General features: G+C 44.5%; 2 protein-coding genes across 3 annotated transcripts in view; one reads left to right on the forward strand and one right to left on the reverse strand.

Annotated features, from left to right (window-relative positions):
- Positions 1-4,471: 4,471 nt before the first annotated feature.
- Positions 4,472-19,948, reverse strand: LOC111959607 (centromere protein J). 2 transcript variants are annotated; one of them, XM_023981298.3, is made up of 18 exons: positions 19,750-19,948; positions 18,772-19,217; positions 18,505-18,631; positions 18,178-18,384; positions 17,932-18,097; positions 17,695-17,794; positions 16,816-17,514; positions 11,882-12,731; positions 11,637-11,766; positions 10,879-11,044; positions 10,519-10,797; positions 10,297-10,384; positions 8,116-8,261; positions 7,847-7,930; positions 7,536-7,676; positions 7,325-7,409; positions 7,090-7,210; positions 4,472-6,951 (listed from the first exon to the last, which is right to left on the reverse strand). In XM_023981298.3, the coding sequence occupies exons 2-18, from the start codon at positions 19,195-19,197 to the stop codon at positions 6,759-6,761; spliced, it is 4,008 nt and encodes a 1,335-aa protein (XP_023837066.1). In that variant the 5' UTR covers positions 19,198-19,217; positions 19,750-19,948; the 3' UTR covers positions 4,472-6,758. The 2 variants fall into 2 exon arrangements, with proteins under 2 accessions (XP_023837066.1, XP_023837065.1); XM_023981297.3 differs by having other exon boundaries at positions 10,519-10,806.
- parp4 (poly (ADP-ribose) polymerase family, member 4) overlaps positions 19,947-22,078 on the forward strand; it is a 40,866-nt gene continuing 38,734 nt past the window's right edge. The window contains exon 1 of the mRNA XM_023981330.2: positions 19,947-20,503. Within this exon, the coding sequence (XP_023837098.1) occupies positions 20,314-20,503 (190 nt within the window). The 5' untranslated portion in view covers positions 19,947-20,313. The remainder of the gene's footprint in view (positions 20,504-22,078) is intronic.

Genomic DNA, 22,078 nt, shown 5'->3' on the forward strand with positions numbered 1-22,078 from the left:
CCTTTCAAGCACACCCTTTTCATTAACCTGTGGTGTTATTCACAATTTTCGATGAAAAAATAATTTTGCCATCTTAAATATAAAACCTTAAGAGCAAAATTATTATATTATTTGTGCACTGGTCCTATAAGAGCTCTTTGTCACTTCCCACAAGCTGGGTTGTGACGACAACTCACACTCATTCTTATGTGTAATAAATGTATTGTATAGTGTGTGGCAGGCTTACAATGATGGAAAAAAACAACATTTGCGAGTGCGCTGACCCTGGTGCAAGAGCTGTAGGTTGAATTATTATAATTTTTTACCCCTTTTTTTCTCCCCAATTTCGTGGTATCCAATTGTAGTAGTTAGTCTTGTCTCATCGCTGCAACTCCCGTACGGACTCGGGAGAGGCAAAGGTCGAGAGCCATGCGTCCTCCGAAACCCAACCTAGCCGCACTGCTTCTTGACATAACGCACATCCAACCCGGAAGCCAGCCGCACCAATGTGTCGGAGGAAACACCGTACACCTTGCGACCTGGTCAGCGTGCACTGCGCCCGGCCCGCCACAGGAGTCGCTAGTGCGTGATGAGACAAGGATATCCCTGCCGGCCAAACCCTCCCTAACCCGGATGACGCTGGGCCAATTGTGCGTCGCCCCATGGACCTCCCGGTCGTGGCCGGCTGCGACAGAGCCTGGGCTCGAACCCAGAATCTCTGGTGGCACAGCTAGACCACTGCGCCACCCGGGAGGCCGAGGTTGAATGTTTGAAGGGGTACTGGACTATAAAAGGTTTTGGAACCACTGCACTAGTTCATCTGACTCGGGGGAAGTAGATGAAGGGCCTCATTGCTAAAATACCGAAGTATCCCTTTAATGTGTATTGGGCTTGACCATATTGGCTTTAATCAGGTCTGATCAAATAGTGAGTGGATGTTCTCATTCCTTACTATGGCTATTTTTCTGATGATGTGAGGTAATTCCTTCGTCAGGAAGTGGGTGCTGGTGGCGGAGCTGACCCACATGGAGCAGCACTTCCCGTCCATCAGGAGGAAGCTGGACGGGTTTGAGGAGAGGATGAGGGTCCTAGACATGGCCAAGCAGGTCAGACAGCACCACTCCCTGGAGAGCTACTGCAACCTGGAGCAGGTACACACACGCACTAAACTTCACCTCCTGGTTGTAGTGGCACTTAAAGGAAAACAATGTGTGTTTGTGTTAAACAGTTGCTGGAGACCCTGCAGGCTCCTGTGTACGTCCAGTCTTTTGACCTGAAGTGTCTGTTTCTGGGCAGAAGTGAGTCGAAGTTGACCTGAATTACAATTTGAATGCCCATACTGTAGCTATGTGGACTGACCTAAACTCTGCTACTATAGCTTGAACTCGCATCTGACCTAAGGCCTGTGTGTTTCAGCTGTACAGTTCAGCAAGATGAGCTGGATAGGAGTCTGAAGATCAACATTCGGAATGCCAAGATTGCTCCCGAGTGGCGCAGCGGTCTAAGGCGCTGCATCTCTGTAGTGACGCATCTAGCACTGACACCCTGGTTCGAATCCAGGCTGTATCACAACTGGCCGTGATTGGGAGTCCCATAGGGCAGTGCACAATTGGCCCAGCATCGTAAATAAGAATTTGTTCTTAACTGACTTGCCTAGTTAAACATATATATATTTTTTATGTAAGTCCTGTAATTGACCATTTTATTAGGTTTTGTCTTTAAAAAAAAAAAGTTTTACATGGTTTAAGTGACTTGAGTCTGACAGAGGAGAGCGAGAGAGGCCCAGCAGGAGGCAGAGCCCAACAGGAATGATGAGACCTCCCCCATCCAGCAATAGAGACCCTGTTCCCCCTCCAGGAGCAGGAAAGCTTGTGGCTGACTAGGCCTACCCGGGACCCCTGTCCCAGCCCTGGCTCTCACCCCATCTCAGATTCTGGACCCAACGTCATAATGGAGGAGATTATAGGAGATTGAACAAGGTGACAAAGGGAATTTAAATCCAGCCATCAACTCACCACATCCAAAACCACTGCAGCTAGGTTCTCAACTGGAGGTTAGTGGCAATATCACAGTAACATTTAGAGCAGAGGTCGGCAACAGGCGGCAAGTGTTTGTTATATTTTAGCCTCCCCAAAGATAAAATAAATAAATAATAATATACAGTACATATATTGTTAGGATTAGATTATTTGGTAAAATTCAGCTAAAAATTATTAATTCAGGAAAGCTGTTCCCAAGTAGTCCTACAAATAAAGAGACGTGATTGTGTCTCAATGTAATCAAAGTATGAAATTGTTTATTTTCAAATACAATCTGTTTTTCGTTTTTACTTATGGTCAATTTGCAGTGTACAAATTATGTTCCAACCACCCGCTCAGACAAAAATCGTCCCGCGGCTGAATCTAGTTGCCTACCCCTTGTGTAGAGGGCATGTTAGTGCATGTCTGTTGAGGTAAACCGCACCCCATTATCCAGAGAATAATAATGGTGTTTTTTGGTTCCTGGTTGTAGTTATCCCAGCACACCTGTCTGAGCTGCAAAGGCCACTGAGAGACTGAGAGCCCAGAGGAGCAACAAGAAGATCCAGGAGGACCTCCCACCTGTCAGTCAGGGCAAAGCTAGAGTAGAGGAGAGAAGTATGTCTAGTCTGGACACTGTTGATCTACACAACACACATTTCACATGACAACATACACAACAGTTTCTCTCTTGCGCCGTCTCGCCCTCTGACCTGCGAGCGGTCGCTCCACCTGGACAGCCACAACGTGTGACTTCATCTCCTAAAACCTGACAGGAGTCAAGGTCATAAAGGTGACGCCACATCACACACACCACTGTTGAGTGTTGTGGCATATTTAACACTTTCTCTGTACTAACCTTTCTTCTCTCTCTGAGAACACAGAGCAGCGGTGCCTTCAAAACGGGACACCTGACCCAGAAAACCAGACCCCTTCCTTTGACCGGTTTGTCTCCCCTCCCAAGCCGGCCCCATGTACCAACCCCTCCCCAAATAGAAATGAATAGTTTATCACCATTTGATGTTTTCTGCTTTGAACTGGACAAATTTGACAGAAATGATAAATGAGCCCCATTGAACACAAATTAAGGCCAGGCTAAACACCACATAAGGGACAGAGTTTTACTGTGTGTGTGTTGCAAATGTATTTCTTGCACTTGATGCATGTGTACTGTTTTCCTGTCCTTCTTGGGTTCTCACACATTGCAGTGCTTCTTCTTATTGCTACCGGCTGCAATCTAGAATGATAAACACTTAGTTCAGGAATTTTACTAACATCTCATATATAGTTACAGCAGGCCAAGGTAGAAGAGTCAGACACACACACATGCAACATAAGTCACACTTCCGGTATTGGAGTTTTTGGTTCTGTGGGTCGGGCCACCAGCATCCTTCTGAATCTTCACGATGGCTGTAGCTGGGGTCCTTGGGAAATGTTGCCTCCTCTGGATTTGAGGTCTTACCAATGCCTTGCTCAGCGCCTCGAATGCGCCGTCTCCGCTGGCGCTTCCCTCTGTCCACCCTTCCTTTTGTATTGTAATCCATTATGGTTTTTGATGTTCCAGGCCACATTCTCCCATCCCTATGCAGCGTAATCATGAGTATCACATTTGCCTTTCTTTGTCACGTAGGACACTAGGGACGTGTCGGCCGTGAACACAAACTAGGCCTGTTCCATGTATTCATCAGCTGAGGTGGGAGCTCTGGCTTTTTTTTCTTTCATACTGTTCCTACCATCTTCAACTTCCTCTTGAGCTCCTGTCCCAGCTTATACGAAGTAAAAAAGTTAAGTTTCACCTACACCCACACTTATTACCCTTGGGTCCTGAACACATATGTAGGAGGGTGCACTCTATGAAAATGTGTTATTTACAGAAAATGAGCCAAGGCCAATAAGTCAAGTTTAAAAAAATATATATTTTTATTTTAAACACTGAAAATGGCTCCCACAGACCCGCACAAGGCTACATGTGAAAAAGTAACATTCTCTGAGTAACATAAAACAATCCCCCCTCATTGTTACAGTATGTCAAGTTTAACACAAGCAATATCTTTGGGCTACAGTGCTCATTGTTCACGTTCTGCCTGTGTTGGCATAATTGATCTCTTTCAGGCAGAGCGTACATCTGGCATCCACCTTATCGACAGGGAAAGTGTGGTGTTCCCTTCACCTCTATTGGCATCCATCTTAAGCCAGGCCCAGCTACACTTGATCCCTGTATCCACTTGTTTAACATTTCACAGATTGCCAGGGTCCAGTGAGCAACTAACATTATAGCTTGAACGGCAAGGAGTCGTATACCAGTTAATAATATAGCTAATTGGTTCCTCGATAACATTAGCCATCTGTCTAACTTTGTTGGACAGCTAGTTTTCACACCATAAACTAAGTTCGATAATGTTGCTCAACATTTCTCTGGCTAGTGTTAAGGCTGCGAAGGTTCAACTGAGATAGGAACAATAGCACACCTGAACTTTGTTAAAATAATTGTTTAATTCAATAGTTAATAAATGGCAAATGCAATTTCCGTATATACGGGTTCACTGTAACATCACGCAGGATGAAAACAGAGAAGTCAGCCAACACCCTACCCCCTTCCCCTTTTATACTCCAACAGAGGTAGTTCCTGATTCTGTACAGGCCTGTTAGAATAGAGGCACAGCATGGTTTAAACTCACTGGCCTATCGTTGGTGTTGGCGCTTAAGCTAGTCCTAGCCCCTTAGCGCATGTGACGACTTGTCTTCGGGTGCAGAGATGATCTTCGTGTGTATAGTTTATCTGTTATTGTCCATTGTGCACCACAATCAGCAGTCTCCTGATTCACCCCCCTCCCTCTAAACCCCTCATGTGCCTCTCTAAGATTAGCACAGTTTCGGTCACACGGGGCAGCACCCTTCTCAGCACACACACACATTTCACACTTTTGTTCATATCTTACGGCCTTGTACATTGTTGCATACACACACACACATTTCAGGCTGTGGCCCCATGGTTAGGCTATGAGAACTGTTACTCCTGAGAACAAAGACAAATTGTCAGGCCTACATGAGTCAGTAGCTTAAACTTTAATTAATGTAAAATCCTTCTAGTTTATAGTTATTTTAGCACGCTAAGCCTAGCAAAACCCCACACTAGCTTGACGGATAATTCGATCCAGCTACTGTAGCAAGATAACAATTCTTGTTCCACCACACTTGCTCCCTCACCTCAAACTTTCCAAATGTCTGTTTTTTGGTTACAGCTCAAGTATGCTTCTTCACCAAATCAAACTCTCTTTCCAGAGCACGTGCTGATGCAGCAACTAGCAAGATGGTTGGCTCTTCAGTCTCGTGCTGCATTCTGTTATATGAACGATTGGATGGGCCCAGGCCTTGGATACAGACATTATTACTCCAAACACGCATCACTGGTTATCGTACAGCCATTAGTGACCCAAACGCATATTAGACAACAGCATAGCTGTTGGGCTTCGCTGGTCTCAATCCGGTCAGACACGTGGACTGCCCACACACACACCTCACCGTGGACCCAATCCTCACTGGAGATTGGAGCATAAGTAAATCCCATTGACGTGCAAAAGTTTGTTACAGAAAGGAATAGGGCGGCTTTATTTCCTTCCAATTAATCTTTAGTCAGTTTTCACATACGAAACAAATACGCAAAAATAACATCTTGCCTCAGATCCCGGCCCATCTGTATAGATTTCCCTGTAAGGCCATCAAGGTGTGAGTGGCGGGCTTCAGACCCCCGCCTCAAACTGGAGGAGCGCCTGTCCTACCGGCCAGAGTGGGCATGAACCCTGCTGCACCGCATCTGTTACCGTGAACAACTTCTGCCTTAGTTACCACCGTTATATCAGTGTAAATCATAACAAGCTGGATACAATGGCACATTATGTAGTTATTGTAGTGGATTATTTGCATGCCCTGTCACTGGCAACAGTGGCCTCTGCACAACCAAGGTGATAGCAGAAGTCTATGTACTGTGGTTATTCCCCATATACCATTTAGGTAATTGTGAGATCTTGGTGCAGTTAGCCATCTCAATAAAGCATGTGTAGTTTTAATGATAATGGTGTTGTCTCAGGCCACTGAGCTGGCTGTGTTCCTGTATGAGGATGCAGCTCTGGTCTACCTGCCTCTGGTGGAGAAAGGACTGGCTGACACTACAGAAAAAGTCAAAAGGTGGGTTTGACACTCACTTGGGAGTGCTTTTCAAAGAAAGTTTAACATATGTGAACACTGCTCAGTTTGCTAGATTAAACAATGTCAAGTCTTTCTGTAGTCTGCATATGAAATCCAGTACATCTCACTTCTCTCAAGTTCTGAAGAACGTGTCCACATCACAGGAGTTTCCCATTTGTTGTGCATTGAGATTTATGCTGCCAAAAAGATGAAGTACTTTGTGATACATTTTATTTAAAGTTTAGTTTTTTTAGTAGAATGTGTAAAGGGCAGACCACTTTTCTAAATATTTTACATCTGAAATACTGTCTGTATGAAGGGTACAGAAGTATTAGTTTAATTTTAAACTGCTTCAATGTTTTACTCTTAAAACAATACCTGAATGTGCTCACTGATTTGATTAAACATTTATTTTACAAAGAAAATAAATATGGACATTTTTTTTTACAAGTCACTCACTACATTCAACTCAAGCATACTAAAAACCTATGTCAAACAACTCTCACACCAACAGAAATGTTCAACTGTGCTTCAGCTTTAGTTCCCATGGTGATACCTCATATTGCATAAACAATCCTAGGGCCTGTTGTCCATGACAATGTTACCATCCTTGTCTTTAAGTCTGAGGCGTCCGGTGGGGTAGCGGGTCTCCTGTCTGCCATCGGTATAGACTGTTTTCAAAGTGCCATCTGGGTACTCCCTCCTCTTATAGTCTGCTGTGTGGATCTCCTTCTGGCCTGTGTTGAACTGGATCTCCTTACTGCCATCCCTGGAGGAGAACATGAGAACAGTGGTGAAAGATACAAGACAGAAAAAAAAATACAACCACTGACATGATCAGATGCATGCTAGAGTATGTCGGTGACGTATAGCTATATAGACAGGGGCGTGAGCTCTGTGGACTTACAAGTTAACTTGTATGATGGTCCCGTCAGTGAGGACACTCTCCTCCCTCCCATCTGGATAGAGATTCTTGACTGTCTGGTCAGGGAATGTGATCTCCTTACGGCCATCAGGGAAATGCTTCTCTGCAGAAAGAAATGAGGACTTACACACGTTTAAAGCAGAACAGTGATGGCGGGGATAATTTACATTTAATAGTAAAATAACATTACTGTCAAATAAATGCAATCAAGTCTCACCAGTCTGGTTGTTGGGGAACTGCAGAACCTCGATGCCATCAGGATAGGTGGTGTGAGTGGTCTGGGCATCCGCATAGTAGTAGATCTGTAAGAGGACTATATTAGTTGAGACACTTACACGTATATCTGGGATTCATGCAAGTCTAATATCCCATTAACACCACTGAATATGAAAGGTGTTGCCAGGGAAGGGTCACTGTCAATGACTCACCACTCTCTGGTCAGCCATGACCTGCTTGATGTCCCCGTTGAAGAAGGTGACTTTGACTGTCAGTCCGTCCGCTGACACCTCCTTCCTGGTCCCATTGGGAAAGATGATGAGTCTCCCTCCACAGGCCAGAACCCTCTCCATCTAAGACAATAACACATACCCCAGTCAATGGAAAGCACTTTGAGCTCCTGGAAAAGCACTATATAACTCCAATAATACAATCTATTAACGAGACAATAACGGATTTGAGTGACAAACTGAATTCAGAAGTATTTTCACAGAATTTCCTCCCAATCCTCGTTCCCCCTCACCTTTCCATCAGAGTGGGTGAGGACATCCTGACCTGGCTCTTGTTGCTCTTTGACCTCTGTCTCAGTCTGCAGACCTCGAGCCCTCTGTGTGTAAAGCCAGACAGTCTACATTCAGACACCGCAGCATACCTCAAAGGTGGTGTATACACACAGATCCTATTAAATTACTAATAGAGTTGTAATATGTAATTATATGGGTGTATAGCAGTGTTGAGCCATCCCATGGAGGTGCTTTCATTAAATAATCACACTCCAGTGATTTAACTCACAGGGGACAGGTTGTTTGAGTCGTCGTGGCTCTGTGCTGGGTGGTGGCTCCTGGTCAAAGATTCTGGTCTATCCTCTGAGCTGTAACTGTGAGCGGGGCTGGGTGCTGGTGTAGGGCCTGACCTCTTCAGGATGCCCCTGATACCTCCTGTTAGACAGACAATGTAGAACAATAACTCTACCTAAATACAGAATATTTACCTCCCTTTGTTGAATCCATAGTAAATCTCATGATCAGTCCATATTCAGGGATGCAAACTGGTGAGGGCCCAAAAAGGTGACCGTTTTTTGTTGTTGTACTGAAACATGCAAAAAATCCCTGCTTGGGGGAAATGCAGGTTTTACCTAATTGAACAAAGAATATGATCTACATGATCAGTCTGTGTGTAGTGGTTCATGTGAACCAAACTCACTGCTAAAAAATGTAAGGAAAGCATTCCAATGTTATTTGTTGCCTAGACTTTACTGCAAATGACACTCAACTCTTGAGAAAAAAACAATACACTAATATTGTTGTTAGCCATGACAGCCTTTATAATAGCATGCTTGTGACCACACACACATCTAAATATTACACTTGGGAGAAAAACATCTTAAGTAGAAATAGAACGAAAACAGGCATTCTATTTTTGCTCTATTATAGTGGTCACTATAGTCGACATCGATCAAGCGCGCAAGGCTACAGGTGTGCAAAAATAACGTTCACTGAGTAAAAAAAATGCAATAATACCCCCTCACTCACAAGTGTTACTGTCAAGTTCAACACAACAAAAGCAATATCTTTGGGCTACACTGCACATTATTACATTGTACACTTTCTGCCTGTGGACATCTGTTCTACAATGTGCCAGCAGAGCATGATACCGTTTGCTGGCATAATTTCTCTTTCAGGCAGAGTACACCTGGCATACCCTTTTTTATCCACTATATTGAGAAAGCGGGAAAGTGTGTGGTGTTTCTTTCACCTCTATAGTGGCATCCAGCTTAAACCAGGCCCAACTCTAGCTACACTTAACTGTTTAACAATCAACGCCTCATTTTCACTTAATTCTGTCATTCTGAAAATTAACTTAATGTACTGTAGGGAAATAGTTCACAGATAGTAGTTAGTTGTTAGCTAGTTAACATTTCACGCAGATTGCCAGTAAGCAACTAACGCATTATAACTTGAGGAACGGCAAGGAGTCGTACAACGTTGCCAGTTAACACTATAGCAAATTGGTTACTTTCAGTGGCGGGGGGGGGGGGGGGCAGTGCYCCTGTGACAATTTTGTGTAAATGTGGAGTATGAAATAAATTTTACATAACTCATTTTTGCTATCGTTCTTTTTTTACATCCGTTATTAGACAGTGGCAACGATGATGATTATGAACATGGTCTTTTGCCTGCTAATGCCTACAATGCACTGAAGAAAACGATGACAACAATAACATCTAATGTAACTGGCCCCTCTAACAGTACAACTGGCCCCAGCTTGGCCCCCCCCAGTTGAAATGGTCTAGAACCGCCACTGGTTACATTAGGTTACTAACGTTTGCTCATCTGATGTTGTGACATTAGCTGGCAAACGTTAGTTGTCTGACTTTATTAGCCAGCTAATTTTCACCCCAAACTCAATTATTTGATCAGTTAAGTTGGCTAATGTTGCTCAACATTTCTCTGGCAAGCTATAACGGATAATTCGATGCAGCTAGCAAAATACTTAACAATACTTGTTCCACCACACTTTCTCCCTCAACTCAAACCAAATGCCAGTTTTCGGTTATAGCTCATTAAGTACACTTCATCACCTGTCTCCATGGTCAGAGTTCTCACCTACCTCTTCGTTAATGTTCTGGGGACGCGCTGCTATAAATTAACTGGCAAATTGCCTTTCCACGCCTCTTTCCAGAGCGCACGCTGATGCTGTAACTAGCAAATTGGTTGTCCTTTCTCTCTTCAGTCACGTGCTACATTCTATTATGTGAAAAGTTGGCTGAGCCTGGAATACAGCCAGTATTGCTCAAAACGCGCACCACTCGTTCGGATACAGCCAGTAGTCATCCAAAGCCCCCCCCCCCCCCACAAACAAACTTTTCTCATTGGATCTACAGGAATGTCACCTATTTTGGATTCAAAATGGCAAATTTCGCAGAAAGGTGACTAGTTTGTATCCCTGATAATGCAGCTACCTTCCTTGTACCTTGAGTGGTGGGGCTGTGTCCTGATGGGCTGCCTTTAGAGGAGATGCTGCTCTGTGGTTGGCTGCTCCTCACCGTGTCAGGAGGACTCTGAACAAACAAATACACACTGCGTTAGGGTTGTTATCCTGAGTCCGGCACAGGACAGACAATTTAACCACCACCAGAACACAGACAAACTGGAAAATCACAAGAAAGTGGAAGTAGTGAATCTGTAAACTCACTGCCAATTTGAGGCACTTGGCTTCAAGAGCAATGTAACTGTCCAACGGCCTGGGTCCCTCCCTCCCTCTCTCCTTCTCCCTCCTCTCGTTCTCTCTTTCGCTGTCTGTCCCAATCTTCCTCCAGGTGCTGAGGCGTAGTTTCTCCATGGTGCGGACCTCGTCTTTCAGGTTGCTGTTGTCTGAGCTCAGGGAGTCTATCTGCTGCCGGAGACGATTATGTGTGGTGGACCAGCGGCTCTCTCTCCGCTTCAACTCCTCCTGCAGGAAACTCAGCTGCTTCTTCATGGCCTGAGGGCGACAGGGCAGGGTTAATGGGGGTTATAAGAACTCTTCAAAATAAAAGGGGAAAGTATCTCTCACCTGGATCTCGTCACGCTCCCTCTTGTCTGGTATGGCTCTTGCGGCAGAGGCATGCCTCTCAAACACCTTGCGTTCCTTCTGCAGCTTCTTGGTCTCCTCCCTTTTGAACTCCTCAAACTTGGCCAGCTCCTCAGCCTTCCGCTGATCAAACTCTGCACACTCCTTCCTGGAATAGAGACCAAATCTGTTTGTCAGACACTTTTATACCCTAGATGAATCCATTTAATATAAATTTTGTAACAAAGCTTTATAGAGAACCATAGATGGGTGGGTTTTTTAGCAACAAAATTCAGAAAAGAAACGAGGTTGGCTAAAGCCCTATTTGGACAGGATTACTTTTACTGTCGGTCGGATAATGTAATTATGTGCACAAGCAAAAAAACACCACTCCAAATGTTTCCTCTCCAAATGTTAATTGAAAACGTAAATACATTTGCACAATGAGCACTTGTCTCAAATACATCGTTACATTTGTTAGTTGGTTAGCTAGCTAGTTTTTGTTTGTGCAACAAGAGTCAAAGCACCTCAAAACAAGACATTGTATCAATAACAAGATGCAACGAGGTGAAACAAGCCACCTACGATTCCCCACATGGCTGCCTCTTGTCGTTGTTGCTAGCTATCTGACCTTCCAGAATCATAAAACCACACAGCATTCTGCCTCTGCGATGTGTGTGCATTGTTTTTGTGAAGTTGTCAGGCAATCCGTCTATTGAGGGAAACCCTGCCCATTCTAGTTCAGACCAAATGCTTGTTACCGGAGTTTCTCCTGGTTCTTTTCATTCTCCTGTCTGAGTCTGGACAAGGCAGCATTCTCTGTCCTGAAACGTTCGATCTCCAGCTCCAGCTCCACCAGCCTCTCCCTCAGCTGCCTGGACTGCTGCTGGCCTGACCACACACAAAACAAAATAGTTTTATGCTGGTGCTACCATCTTTAGAGAAAGAAGTCAGAGCCCTGCTGTTGACGTACTCCATTGAGTTAAGAGTGTATGCACTGTCTCACCTGATCCGTCCTCAGTCTTCCTAGGTTCTGGTGGAGAAGGGGCCTGGGTTTTGGGCTTTAGTGAGGGGAACAGCCTGGCCATGAGCTGGGAAGCGGGAGGGGGATCTGGCTCCTGGTTGGCTGCTGTGATAACAGACATCCTCTCCAGCTCCGCCCCTTTGGCCACAGCCACCTTTCTCTTCAGTGTCCTCTCTGAGGGTGAAATGTCATTCACTGTTTCTGTGGGAGTGTGTCGGTTTCCTGTTGCAGCGCCTCTTGTTCTGCTGTCGTCCTCAACGATGCTGCCAGCCTCCTCCAGGTCGTTCCAGGTGTCATCGTCATCAAACACCAACAGACTCTCGTGGTCCCCCTCTTCTCTGTCCTCCAAAAGGGTGGAGTCGTCAAGGTCACTCTCCCCACCCTCCTCTGCCTGGCTTGAGCCTCCCTCTCTGTCCTGATATGACCTCTTGTCGTATGGAGGGTTGGATGCAGGGAGCGGGTTTTCCCAGAGGTTGCTGGAAACTGTAGTCTGGTATGACGGTCGGGCTACTTCCTCCCGATCCCTGAATTCAGAGCTGCTGTGGAACAAGATGTCAGAGATTTCCTCATGTTTGCCGTCGCACACTTCATCTTCTTCCTCCTCATCCTCATCAGTGGCTTTGCTGTTTTCCCTCATTACCCCCTTTGCCCTCACAGCAGATACTCCTGGTGATACAGATAAGCTGGTCCCTGTGCCTTGGCCACTTCTACTGGTGCCCCGGCTGTGAACCCCTTTAGGCAGTGAGGGGGATTTGATGGGCGTGGAGGAGAGGCGTCGCGGATGGCTCCCCCTGCTGCCCTGAAGGGGGTGTTGCTGGTCCAGCTGCAGCACCTGTAGGTTTACATTTCAATTTATTAAGCAACAGTGTAGCCTAAATACTCTGTGGCCGGTTCAGTGTTTCCACTGCAATTATTTTGCTGTGGAGCTGCAGCGCGGCAAAATCGTTGACACCACGCGAAAAAATATTTCTGCTGAGGCGCACATTGAAGATGTTAGAACAGTCCACATTTACCCCCCCCAAAAAAACTTTTTTACTTTTCCTCTGCAAACAAAACAAGTAATTTATAGAAAAGTATTCTATTATGGTGTCCGATTTTATCTAGTTGGCTTGTTGTGTGTTATATGCGAGAAATATTCCTCTCGTGGCGCATTCATGTTGTAAGTGCCATAGGGAGGGAAACAGCAACAATTTTTGCAATCTAAAACAAAAGTTTTATTGGCATTTTTCTAAAAAAGAGGGGGAACTGCACAATTTTAAACCCAGAGTTTTTAGCAGTGGCATGGTTAAGCATGTTACCTCTACGCAATTAGCAGTGAGTGCATAGGGGAGACTGGAGCTAAATGTAACACCGGTGAGACAGAAAATATTTTTAGTTGAACAAGAGTAGTGGCAACAAGGGGGAGAAATGGTGATTTGAAGTTTGTGAGAAGTCCAGGCAGGGGACATATTACACCAGGTGGCAAGTTCTCTCAACAGGTATAACTACATTATATTCACTGTGTTTATGCATGATAATAATTAGTTAAAAGATCTAATTTGGGATCTGGCTAATGATTAGCCGAATAGGGTAAATGCAGATAGGCAACCCCATGCTTCAGCCTATTTATTTGCACTTTGCTGCATCTGTTGAGCTACAGGTACATGTTTATTGCTAATGGCATACCTGATAACATGGACCATGCATAGGCTATATACATGGCCCAATATGCTAAAATAATTCAACACAATTTTACAAATGTGTTATTGGGCTCATTCTGGAGGTGGAAATGTATATTTTAGGTGTCAGTTAGCATACTTTTACTTTCATTTTGGCGTAGAATGCCCCCCTCCCCTCAACAACCTACAATTATTTCCAGAGGAAACACTGGGACAGTTTTAGGTACACCACCCTGTTTCACAGAAATGGTTTGCTCCTACAGACAATGAGTCACATGGCTTGCTATACAATATAAAGAAGTCTGACAGGCAGAGGCATTGAGTTACTGTTCGATTGAACTTTAGAATGGGCAAAACGAGTGACATAAGCAACTTTGAGCATGGTATGATCGTCGGTGCCAGCCACGCCAGTTCCAGTATCTCACAAACATCCGGCCTCCTGGGCAATTCACGCACAAGTGTCTAGGGATTACAGAGAATGGTGCGATAAACAACAGTCAGGGGCATTCCTGTGGACGAAAACAGCTTGTTGATGAGCGATCGAATGAGAATGGCAAGAATCGTGCAAGCTAACAGGTGGGCCACAAACAGGCAAATAACGGCGCAGTACAACAGTGTGCAGAATGGCATCTCGGAACACACAACTCGTCGGTCCTTGTCATGGATGGGCTATTGCAGCAGATCACCACACCGGGTTCCCCTCCTATCAGCTAAAAACAAGAAGCGGCTCCAGTAGGCACACGATCACAAACACTGGACAATTGAAGAGTGGAAAAACATTGCCTGGTCTGATAAATCATGCTGATGGCTGAATCAGGATTTGGTGTAAGCAGCATGAGTCCATGGCCCCATCCTGCCTGGTGTCAACTAGAGGTCGACCGATTATGATTTTTCACAATGTAGTCTCAAATAAATAATGAAACATGTTAAATTTGGTTTAAATAATGCAAAAACAGTGTTGGAGAAGAAAGTAAAAGTGCAATATGTGCCATGTAAAAAAGCTAACGTTTAAGTTCCTTGCTCAGAACATGAGAACATATGAAAGCTGGTGGTTCCTTTTAACATGAGTCTTCAATATTCCCAGGTAAGAAGTTTTAGGTTGTAGCTATTATAGGACTATTTCTCTCTATACCATTTGTATTTCATATACCTTTGACTATTGGATGTTCTAATTGGTACTTTAGTATTGCCAGCCTAATCTCGGGAGTTGATAAGCTTGAAGTCATAAACAGCGCAATGCTTGAAGCACAGCGAAGAGTGTGGTAGTTAATGTTACATATAGGGACAGATGTAATACTATAGAGCATACATGTGTTCATCAGACCACAGGAGGAGAAGATGACACTTGGTGCATCTGCTAGCGCTGATGAGGGAAGTACAAAGGCCAAAGACATAGACCCATAAGACAGCTAGACATACCAAAGTCAGAGGGATACACAAAGGAGGGTGCCAGCCAAATGACCAACAGATGGACTATAGGCATAGTAAATATATCATTCTTAGGACATGAAAGGGTCCCGCCACCATTATAACCTAACCGAGAAAACAGATGGACTATAGGCATAATAAATATAGCATTTTTAGGACATGAAAGGGTCCCGCCACCATTAGAACCTAACCGAAAGCAGATGGACTGAGGGAAGTAACTTCATTGGCATGTGGGATGGACTCATATGCTGCATGTGTATAAGAACAGAGCCAGTGCTTAGGGAGATTGGCTGTTCCGCGGACCAGCACGGCTTATGATATTTTGTATTAAAGTCTATATTGAATTCACAAGTTCTTGTAAGAGTGTTATATTTCTGAGACAATTCTCCACGACAAGAGCTGCTGGCAAACGCAGTAAAGTGCTGTTTGAATGAATGCTTACAAGCCTGCTGTTGCCTACCACCGCTCAGTCAAACTGCTCTATCAAATCATAGGCTTATTATAATAACACAGAAATACGAGCCTTAGGTCATTAATATGGTTAAATCCGGAAACTATCATTTCGAAAAGGTTTATTCTTTCAGTGAAATACGGAACCGTTTCGTATTTTATCTAACGGGTGGCATCCATAAGTCTAAATATTGCTGTTACATTGCACAACCTTCAATGTTATGTCATAATTACGTAAAATTCTGGCAAATTAGTTCGCAACGAGCCAGGCGGCCCAAACTGTTGCATATACCCTGACTCTGCGTGCGATGAACGCAATAGAAGTGACACAATTTCACCTGGTTAATATTGGCTGCTAACATGAATTTCTTTTAACTAAATATGCGAGTTTAAAAAATATATACTTCTGTGTATTGATTTTAAGAAATGCATTGATGTTTATGGTTAGGTACATTCGTGCAACGATTGTGATTTTTTCCCAAATGCGCTTTTGTTAAATCATCCCGTTTGGCGAAGTTGCCTGTCTTTGTTAGGAAGAAATAGTCTTCACACAGTTCGCAACGAGCCAGGCGGCCCAAACTGCTGCATATACCCTGACTTTATTGTACAGAAAGCAAGAGAAGTGACACAATTTCCCTAGTTAAAAGAAATTCATGTTAGCAGGCAATATTAACTCGATATGCAGGTTTAAAAATATATACTTGTGTATTGATTTTAAGAAAGGCTTTGATGTTAATGGTTAGGTACACATTGGTGCAACAACAGTGCTTTTTTCGTGAATGCGCTTGTTAAATCACCCGTTTGGCGAAGTAGGCTGATAAATGCCTGTTAATGATAAATTAACAGGCACCGCATCAATTATATGCAACGCAGGACAAGCTACATAAACTAGTAATATCATCAACCATGTGTAGTTAACTAGTGATTATGTTAAGATTGATTGATTGTTTTTTATGAGATACGTTTAATGCTAGCTAGTACCTTGGCTCCTTGCTGCACTCGCATAACAGGTAGTCAGCCTGCCACGCAGTCTCCTCGTGGAGTGCAATGTAATCAGCCATGATTGGTGTACAAAACTGCTGATTACCGATTGTTATGAAAACTTGAAATCGGCACCTAATTAAATCGGACATTCCGATTAATCGGTCGACCTCTAGTGTCAACAGTACAGACTGGTGGTGTAATGGTGTGGGGGATGTTTTCCTGGCACACATTAGGTCCCTTGATACCAATTGAGCAACGTTTCCAAGAATTCAGCCTGTTCTGGAGGCAAGGTGGGGTCCGCCCGGTACCTAAAACTGGCCACTGAGTGCATGTGAAACATACATAAAATGTTATGCCATTCATTATAAAAAAGACAGGTAAAAAAGCATCACAAACCTTCATGACAAAGGATGAGTTGGAGGAGAAGGAGAGTTCCTCGGCTGCCTGCTCCAGAAGCTCAAACTCCCCCAGCTCCACACTCTCCTTCTGACGGTCACAGTCCCAGTGCTGCAGCTTCTCCTGGAATGACAGCTCAAAGGAATATTCCGGAACACCTGATTTTCCCTCTGCTGCTCCATCCGGTCTCGATGGACCATTTCCATTCCTCTGCAGTGCTCCAGTTCTCTCCTCAAGCCCAAACTGTTTAGTTACAGCTGCAGGAGTTCTACTCACAGGTTGAGAAGTCCCGCCCACCTTGTTACTAATCACCTCCCTTGGCCTTAGACAGTTAGTCATCTCAATGTTCTGTCTCTGATGACTGCCCAGGACCCTGGGCCTCACTGCGGCCGGCTTGTCTGCCTTGCCCTCTGGTCTGACACTGTCCAGAAGGGGTGAGCACAGGTCTCTTGGTCTGTTCTCCTTGTTGAGCACAGCAGTCTTGCGCTGTACGGGGGGGCGCTGACTGACCTTCTGGGTGGGCTCTGAGGTCCAACGGGTGCTGACCTTGGCCCGGGGTTTGGGATCTTTTTGGGGTCCCCCTCTGTTGGGCATAGGGGCTTTGCTTCGGTTGGTGAATCTGGAGAGGCCCTCCCCTCGCCTCAGGAAGGCTCTCTTGGTATTAGCTCTCGGACTGGCTCTCTCAGCTGCCTCTGGGCTCTGTTGGAGAGACAGCTTAGCATTAGCAATGTTCCATGCAAAACAAAGGGAATGGTACTGCAGCTCCAAAGACCACTATACCTTAATCAAACTCAACTTGTCATTTGGTTGAGCTACCATTTTATTTTATCTACAGCCCATTTTTAGTGTAGTGTAGCGAAAATAGGGTTGGTCTCTGACCTGCTGCTGCTGGGTGGTCTTCAGTCTCTGTTCCTCCAGTCTCAGCTGTTCCTCCAGGAGCGCCTCAAACGTCTGCCCCCCTATCCCTGGTTTAATGGGCCTGGAGATGACCATAGAGACATGGGAGCACAAAGCAAAATCAATTATTTGTATTCTGTGCTGTCAGTTGACTGAGAATAGTGAAATAAATCATGTTTATAAATCATTTCCATCTCAAATATGAAGTTAAACATGTACCTGTCCTGTGAGTCTAGTTCACAGTCATCTCCTCTGTATGCTTTGTAGTCTTCAGTCATGGAGGGAGCAGAATGGGAAGATAATGTGACTTCCTCATCCTCACCCCTATCATCAGCATCCCCATTCAGCTGATGACATTTGTGTGGATTGCTCCATGCTTCTGTCCCTGTTTGAGTACAACAGAGGTTAAGTCAATCATGTAAAAGCACCTTTAAATGCGTTTAGGCACCGGAGCACTTTTCCTACCCAGTGTTTGGTCCTTTTCCTGCTCCTGGCCCCTTGGAGGCTGCCGGAATGTAGGTCCCTGTCTCCAGAGCTGGGAAGACGCAGGCCCTTGTGGGGGGCCTATAGGGAAGCTCTTGGCTGCTGGGGGTCTGTGAGAGAGGGGGTAGCCCCCCAATAGAGTGTTATCTCCCCAGTCCGCTCCCGTCGACTTGGAGATCTCTATGTAATCTGTGAGAAATCACACAGGTCTTGTCTAAATCAAGGGTGTCAAATTCAATAACTGGAGCTACCTGCTCCATACAGCCTGCTGAGCAATAACACAGTGAGTGCAAATGTGTTTTTTAGTACCTGAGCCATCCTGCTGAGCCACATGCACCATGCCCAGTAACCTTTGTTGCTCCTCCTGGAGACTGACGAGTTCCTCTAGCTGGTGGGCTTTCAGCTGCTCCTGCATGTGCTGCTGCCACTGCCTCAGCTGTAACACAGCACATACCGTACCCATAAGCACCGCTACAACATTAGACGTAGGCCTACCTATCTGGAAGTGACAAGCCATTCCAAACAGTTATCATGATCTCAAATATTTTATGAAGCCATTCAATACTGGTTTCTTACCCGTTCGAGTTTGAGCATTAGGGGTAGGTCCTGAGACTGCTCTACAAACTTCTCCATACTGTCCATCTCTCCAGGTAATGTCAACCCTTGAGACGCCACTGTCTGCAGTCCAGCAAATTGTCTGTCAGACAAAGTCCTATCCACTGGTAGCTGATTCTGTTTGCTCAATTCTGTCCCGGACTTAGCATCATGGACGAGGGAACTGATACTGAGGGAACTGCTGCTACTGGAGACCGGGAGGGGAACAAACTGAGAGGCGAAGGAGTCATTCACATCCCGGGATCTCCAGACAGAGCTGTGTCGAAGAGACTCAGCCAGGTCCGGGGAGGGGTTCAGGATAACCCCGGCACAGGAGCTGCTCGTCATCCATCGGTCAAGGAACTTTGTTTGGGACTGCTGAGCCTGTAACCCAGCTGGAGATGACATGACTTGCTCTCCAGACAGGGCTAATCACAGATTAGAGCAGATTTTAGAGACAGGTCAAGAGTAAAACAGTGTGCCCCATTCAGCATGCCAGATCAAGTGGCTGGTTACCTAATTTAGCTAATTATACCACGTCACAGTGTGGTTAGGCTGTGCCTACAGAAAATTACAGTTTAAAAGGACAGTTGTTAGCAACAGTTTAACGTTACTGTAGTTTGCTAACAGTGCATTTCCACATCATGACAATTTACAAAGTAACGTTAGTCGCAAGAAGTTGTACATCCCTGAATAGTAAAGTACCTGTAACTGGCTAGTAATATGACATATTGTCAAATAATGACATATGGTTTATAGTGTTAAACTACTTAACAGCAGCTTCGTTAGCAGGCAAACGTTACCTTTCAGTGTATTGACAACGCCTTGGTTTGGCTAACTAACATTAGCCAGTTGCAAACTAACAAGCTTGCAACAACGTTTTAGCATTGCAGGAGAGTAAGACAAAAGTTGTGCTTTGATATTATAATGATAGACACATAGCTAACATACATGACGTACCTTGTTTACAGACAACGAATTTACGTATTCAATGTATTTGAAGTGTTTGAAGACAACAAATGGGAGATTCGAAGTATACCGCCATCCCAAAACAAAGCCCGCGAGGGAGAAAAAAAAGACACGTTGCATTTTGGGTAATGTAGTAGATGGCGTTAAAATCCAAGACCAGGAAGTGGTTTTCAAACAATTTTCATTCGTCAACAGGGCATTTCAAGACGTTCAAAAGTATTTCTGGAGGATGTACTGGAGTCCCTACTAGCGGTCCAAACACTTAAAAGACCCTCAGCCCTCAAATTACGTGGACACTTCTGATGACGTACCATGACGTCTGACGAGTATACGCTTGCATGGCAAAAGCCGAGGGAGGAAGGAATTATTTTTAAATGGACCGCCCTTGCCCGGAAATTCATCCCGTGATGATTGTGTTTTCAGCATGTTTTTTTCCTGCTGCTCTTCCGTCTGTGTGTTTTGCTCCACAGACTCTGGGTCAGTTGTATCTGTCTTAACCTGCCGTTTTCTTTGTCTCTAATTCAAAGACACTGGATCAGTCAGAGCAGCAGGGGGATGGGATCTCCCTCTCCCTGGAGGAGCATCTCAATGCCATGTGCCTCTCCTCCGATCCCTCGGGCCCGACCCCAAAGCAACTGTGTACTCAACTGGAGCAGATTCTCCTCCGATCTTTTCCAGGACACCCACGAGAGCACCAATGTGATGTCAACCGCCCTCTACACCCAGTCTGTCATGGAAAGAGCAGGTGTTCTTAATATTTTGTATACAAAATCATAGATTAAATTTTAACCCCAGGATTATGTCATCATGGTAACCAATTTTCAACAGAGAAACCTTGTATAAAATATGTAGAATTTCAAGGTTTTACTGCAAACCTACAAAGCATTACATGGACTTGCTCCTACCTATCTCTCCGATTTGGTCCTGCCGTAAGTACCTACACTACCGTTCAAAAGTTTGGGGTCAGTTAGAAATGTCCTTATTTTTGAAAGAAAAGCACCTTTTTGTCCATTAAAAGAACATCAAATTGATCAGAAAATATATCAGCAACCATCAGTCCTTTGTTCTAATGGCACATTGTGTTACCTAATCCAAGTTTATCATTTTAAAAGGCTAATTGATCATTAGAAAACACTTTTACAATTATGTTAGCACAGCTGAAAACTGTTGTTCGGATTAAAAAAGCAATTAAACTGGCCTTCTTTAGACTTGTTGAGTATCTGGAGCATCAGCATTTGTGGGTTCGATTACAGGCTCAAAATGGCCAGAAACAAAAGTCCTTTCTTCTGAAACTCGTCAGTCTATTCTTCTTCTGATAAATTAAGGCTATTCCATGCAAGAAATTGAGAAGAAACTGAAGATCTCGTACAACGCTGTGTACTACTCCCTTCACAGAACAGCGCAAACTGTCTCTAACCAGAATAGAAAGAGGAGTGGGAGGACCTGGTGCACAACTGAGTAAGAGGACTAGTACATTAGTGTCTAGTTTGAGAAACAGACGCCTCACAAGTCCTCAACTGGCAGCCTCATTAAATAGTACCCATAAAACACCAGTCTCAACGTCAAGAGTGAAGAGGCAACTTCTAGGCAGAGTTCCTCTGTCTAGTGTCTGTGTTCAAGTGCCCATCTTAATATTTTATTTTTATTGGCCAGTCTGAGATATGGCTTTTTCTTTACAACTCTGCCTAGAAGGCCAGCATCCCGGAGTTGCCTCTTCACTGTTGACGTTCAGACTGGTGTTTTGCGGGTAATAAGTGTATGTTGTGTAGTAAGATGTTAGTAGCCCATGTGCCTCCCCCTGATAATTTGGTCTATTTGCCACTCTTAATTTCGCCTACTGTTCTGACTTGGTGGTGGATATGTAGCCTATAACCTGTTTTAGAGAAATGCAATCATTGAATATTGTAAGAGCTTTCATTGTCAGCTTATATGCCCCCTTTATTTATCCTACGGTTCTGACTTGGTGTACAGGGAGAACACTGTAAGAATGGCCCATGTTCTGATTTCTGTGTCCCTGTACATTTCAAAAGTGCTAAACAAATTGTTATATTGACTACGTCCATCCTAGGTCGCTTATTAATATCTAAATTGAAATTACGAATTGCTTCTTATCCGCTTGTCGTCCCTTTATGCCATAGTTTGTACATCTCAATTGTCATTAGAAACCGTGTTTGTTTAAGCAAGTCAGCCATATCAGCTATGTTTTTTTTAAAGGCAGTAAATGAGGCTGAATTAACTGTTTTGCCGCCAGACAAGGCTCCGCTGATAGCCAGGTGTAGCAGTGGTAAGCTGTTGGGCCAGATTTATGTAGGCCCTAACA

This window comes from Salvelinus sp. IW2-2015, linkage group LG36 (assembly GCF_002910315.2).
Source record: "Salvelinus sp. IW2-2015 linkage group LG36, ASM291031v2, whole genome shotgun sequence".
NCBI classification, from domain to species: domain Eukaryota; kingdom Metazoa; phylum Chordata; class Actinopteri; order Salmoniformes; family Salmonidae; genus Salvelinus; species Salvelinus sp. IW2-2015.

Excerpts from the sequence above, each read along its gene's own strand:
- LOC111959607 (XM_023981297.3), bottom strand. The coding sequence starts at position 19,197 with ATGTCATCTCCAGCTGGGTTACAGGCTCAGCAGTCCCAAACAAAGTTC. Across the intron at positions 11,767-11,881 it reads GAAGACTGAGGACGGATCAG|GCCAGCAGCAGTCCAGGCAG; the intron begins GTGAGACAGTGC and ends GTGTGTGGTCAG. Across the intron at positions 7,931-8,115 it reads ACTCAAACAACCTGTCCCCT|AGGGCTCGAGGTCTGCAGAC; the intron begins GTGAGTTAAATC and ends CTTTACACACAG.